This window comes from Triticum urartu, chromosome 7 (assembly GCF_003073215.2).
Source record: "Triticum urartu cultivar G1812 chromosome 7, Tu2.1, whole genome shotgun sequence".
NCBI lineage: Eukaryota > Viridiplantae > Streptophyta > Magnoliopsida > Poales > Poaceae > Triticum > Triticum urartu.
In genome coordinates this window covers 411,981,301-411,984,757 of record NC_053028.1, presented here as the reverse complement: position 1 = coordinate 411,984,757, position 3,457 = coordinate 411,981,301, and the positions used below count along the sequence as shown (strand labels likewise).

Sequence of the window (3,457 nt, the reverse complement as noted above, 5' to 3'; positions counted from 1 at the left end):
ACTTGCCCGAGATTCGATCGTCGGTATCTCAATACCTAGTTCAATCTCGTTACCGGCAAGTCTCTTTACTCGTTCCATAATACATCATCCTGCAACTAACTCATTAATTGTAATGCTTGCAAGGCTTAAGTGATGTGCATTACCGAGAGGGCCCAGAAATACCTCTCTGACAATCGGAGTGACAAATCGTAATTTCGAAATACGCCAACCCAACAAGTACCTTCGGAGACACCTATAAAGCACTTTTATAATCACCCAGTTACGTTGTGATGTTTGGTGGCACACAAAGTGTTCCTCCGGTAAACGGAAGTTGCATAATCTCATAGTCATAGGAACATGTATAAATCATGAAGCAATAGCAACAAACTAAACGATCAAGTGCTATGCTAATGAAATGGGTCAAATCAATCACATCATTCTCTAATGATGTGATCCCGTTCATCAAATGACAACACATGTCTATGGTTAGGAAACATAACCATCTTTAATCAATGAGCTAGTCAAGTAGAGGCATACTATTGACACTTTGTTTGTCTATGTATTCACACATGTATTATGTTTCCGGTTAATACAATTCTAGCATGAATAATAAACATTTATCATGATATAAGAAAATAAATAATAATTTTATTATTGCCTCTAGGACATATTTCCTTCATATTAAGGGAGAACTGAAACTTGGATACAACAGAAGTGCACTTCATTTTCATGCTATTTTTTACATTGTAAAGGAACATAGGCCCCCAGCCGGATACCACGCAAAACACGCACATACACTGTACTACAGTGGGGATGGCATCGACAGCAACCAAAACGAACTGAAGGCCGTCGCCGGTGAACTGCATGTTGGGGAAGGAGAGAGCTGCGACGGGGTGCTCCGGTGAACCACCGGTGATGTGTGTGAGCAACAGCAAAAACAGTGGGTACTGCACCAATGGTCCAACCGACCTGCAGTGAAGAGCAACCTGCACTGCTCGCTGCATGAGCCAGCTGGAGAACCTCCTGTCCACACCAAGTAAACTGCAGCAACAATCCAGAAAATTGTAGCAACAATCCAATTGGCGAACCTCCTGCCGAAGGGCGTGTCAATCATCCTCAAGTTCTTGCGCACTGCACGGACGCCCCAACTCATCTGCAATGATAGCAAGTTGCACTGCTTGCCGTCAGTGGATAACAACAACGAAAAAAATTGGACCTGGGCATGGCTTTTTGTACGTGACGGGAAGAGGACCGCCGGAGTCCAGTGGTGGCTACCCCGCCACCGGACCGCACTGCACACACGCCTGTCAGAGGACAGCGGCGCCCACCAAAACTGAACTGCAGTGCATCCAAGGGGTGGAATCTCGCTATTGTTGACGCGTGTGGTGGCCACGGCCTCGACCACAGTCGGAGACCGCCGGATCTCCTCGCCCCGTCGTAGGGAGAAGGTCACTACTGTTTCATAGGGACGAGCCAAGTGCACTGCTCGCCCCGCGGGCAGAACTGCACGCGCCCTTGCGCTAGCGAATTGGTGCGACGGCTGCCGAGGAAAGCCATGCAAGGTAGGCTGCCGCAGAGAATAATTTGGGGAGGGGTTGAGCTCATGAGGAGGGAGAAGGTCGCACTGGGGGTAGGTAGTGGCCGTGCCGCGCGCCATTCGGGCGGATCCGGCCGCCTTGGAGGCGGATCTGGGCTGGGGAAGGGAGGTACGCACGGGGCGGCGCAAGAACACCTCCGTGTTGCTGCTCGGGTCGAGGACGAGGGGAGGATCCGCTTCTTTCACGGTAGTGCAAGAGCCCGTGTCGGTGGATCCGGTGCTTTTGGTGGAAGGCCGCCGGTTGCAGGGCATGCTAGATCCGCGCGATATGGGGCGCGGAGGCCACCTGCAGCCGGTGAAGTGCCATGGGGAGGTATGCTCGAGAGCTGGGAGGGAGGAAGGTGGGGGCAAGGCGCGAGGTAGGTGGGGCGGCAGGGGGTTTGGACGAGGCTGGGAGGGAGGAAGGTGGGGGCAAGGCGCGAGGTAGGTAGGGCGGCAGGGGGCTTGGACGAGGCTGGGAAGGAGGTGGGGTTGCCGTGGGGATCCTGTAGGCGCGCTGGCCGGCGACGGAGGGAGGTGGGAGGAGGTAGCGTCGTGTGGTTTCGGGGTGGAGGAAGAAGGTAGCGGTGATGGGGACGGGATTGGTGGGTGGGTGGGAGGGAAGGGGAATGGATAAGGTGTGCGACGTGGGGTGGGGTGGTTTTTGTTTTTTGTTTAGGTGGTTCGTTTGTGAGGCTCGGTATGAAACAGTGTTATCAGAGTAAGCTAAAGTGTTATTAGAATAAGGTCTTAAGAGATGTTATCATGATAGACCCATTCTATATATAGAGAGAGAGATATATATGTGTGTGTGTGTGTGTGTATATATATATATGTTTAGCGGTTAACTTTTACTCAATGTTTTAGGAGAATGCATGCTGAAATCTTCATTATCACTAGTGGGATTGATGTAGTGATTCAGAAAGAAGTCGCTGATAAATCTCCGAACCATCAGCAATTCACTAGCCGGGAGCGGTTCAGGGGTCCTCGGTTTAAGATGAGCTGCAGTATTTTTAAGATCAGAATGTGCCATATGAGTGGAGTAGAAGATATTAATTAAGATAGACTTACTGGTACTAATTCGCGAGGATCGTCACAACTATCATCAGATTTGCAGATGGAGATCATGTGTCTGCAAACATAGTATCCACAAAGGTTGGTCCCTGCTTCTTGCTGAGGACACTGAATTTTTTTTACAGAATTAGTCATGTATTTGTCCTGTTAGGAACAACCTAATCGTTGTTAGATGTATTATTTTTTTTGGACAAAATAGAAAGAGGTTTATTTAGAAGCTTGAACATTTGACTAGCATAATAAAAGGTATTTGCGGACTGTTGGATAAATTTTCCGAAAATAACGAATTTCAGTGTGTTACCGGAGAAACGATCTCATGCTGCACAGGTAGTTCCCTCTTGAACAGGTTTCCTGGTTTAGGTTTCCACAATGCGAGCACACTGCAAATGAAGATGAATTTTTACAACATCAATTACTGAACCAGATATGAATGCAAATTAATTTCAATATCATAAAATTCAATACCTATCCATGAATTGCTGAAGATGCGTCAGATCCTGAGCGTTTGTTGACTCTCTGAGAGAATCGATGTAGTAAACTGTGTTCTTGTTTGGAACAATGAATACCAATATCCAGTGATTGCTACATATTAAGAAAGCCATGAACTTTTGAATTATGTCGAAATCTGAAAGACAATCAGTGTATGCGTGGTTTTTTACTTACTTACCGTTCATGATATGACTAGAGAAATGATTCTGCATGGAACGTGTTTTCGAAGAGACGGACGATCGTGTTAACGGCCCAGTCCCATAGGTCCTTACCATGTATTGTTGTGCCATTTGCTAATTCAGGATCTATGAAATACACACTCTCCTTTTTTCTTCTCTG

General features: G+C 47.5%; 1 protein-coding gene across 1 annotated transcript; it reads right to left on the bottom strand.

The window, feature by feature from the left end:
* Nucleotides 1-607: 607 nt before the first annotated feature.
* On the bottom strand, nucleotides 608-2,173 carry LOC125520625. The gene is made up of 2 exons (XM_048685588.1): nucleotides 1,216-2,173; nucleotides 608-1,132 (listed from the first exon to the last, which is right to left on the bottom strand). Exons 1-2 carry the CDS (start codon nucleotides 1,826-1,828, stop codon nucleotides 1,086-1,088), a joined length of 660 nt encoding a protein of 219 aa, XP_048541545.1. The 5' UTR covers nucleotides 1,829-2,173; the 3' UTR covers nucleotides 608-1,085.
* Nucleotides 2,174-3,457: the final 1,284 nt, after the last annotated feature.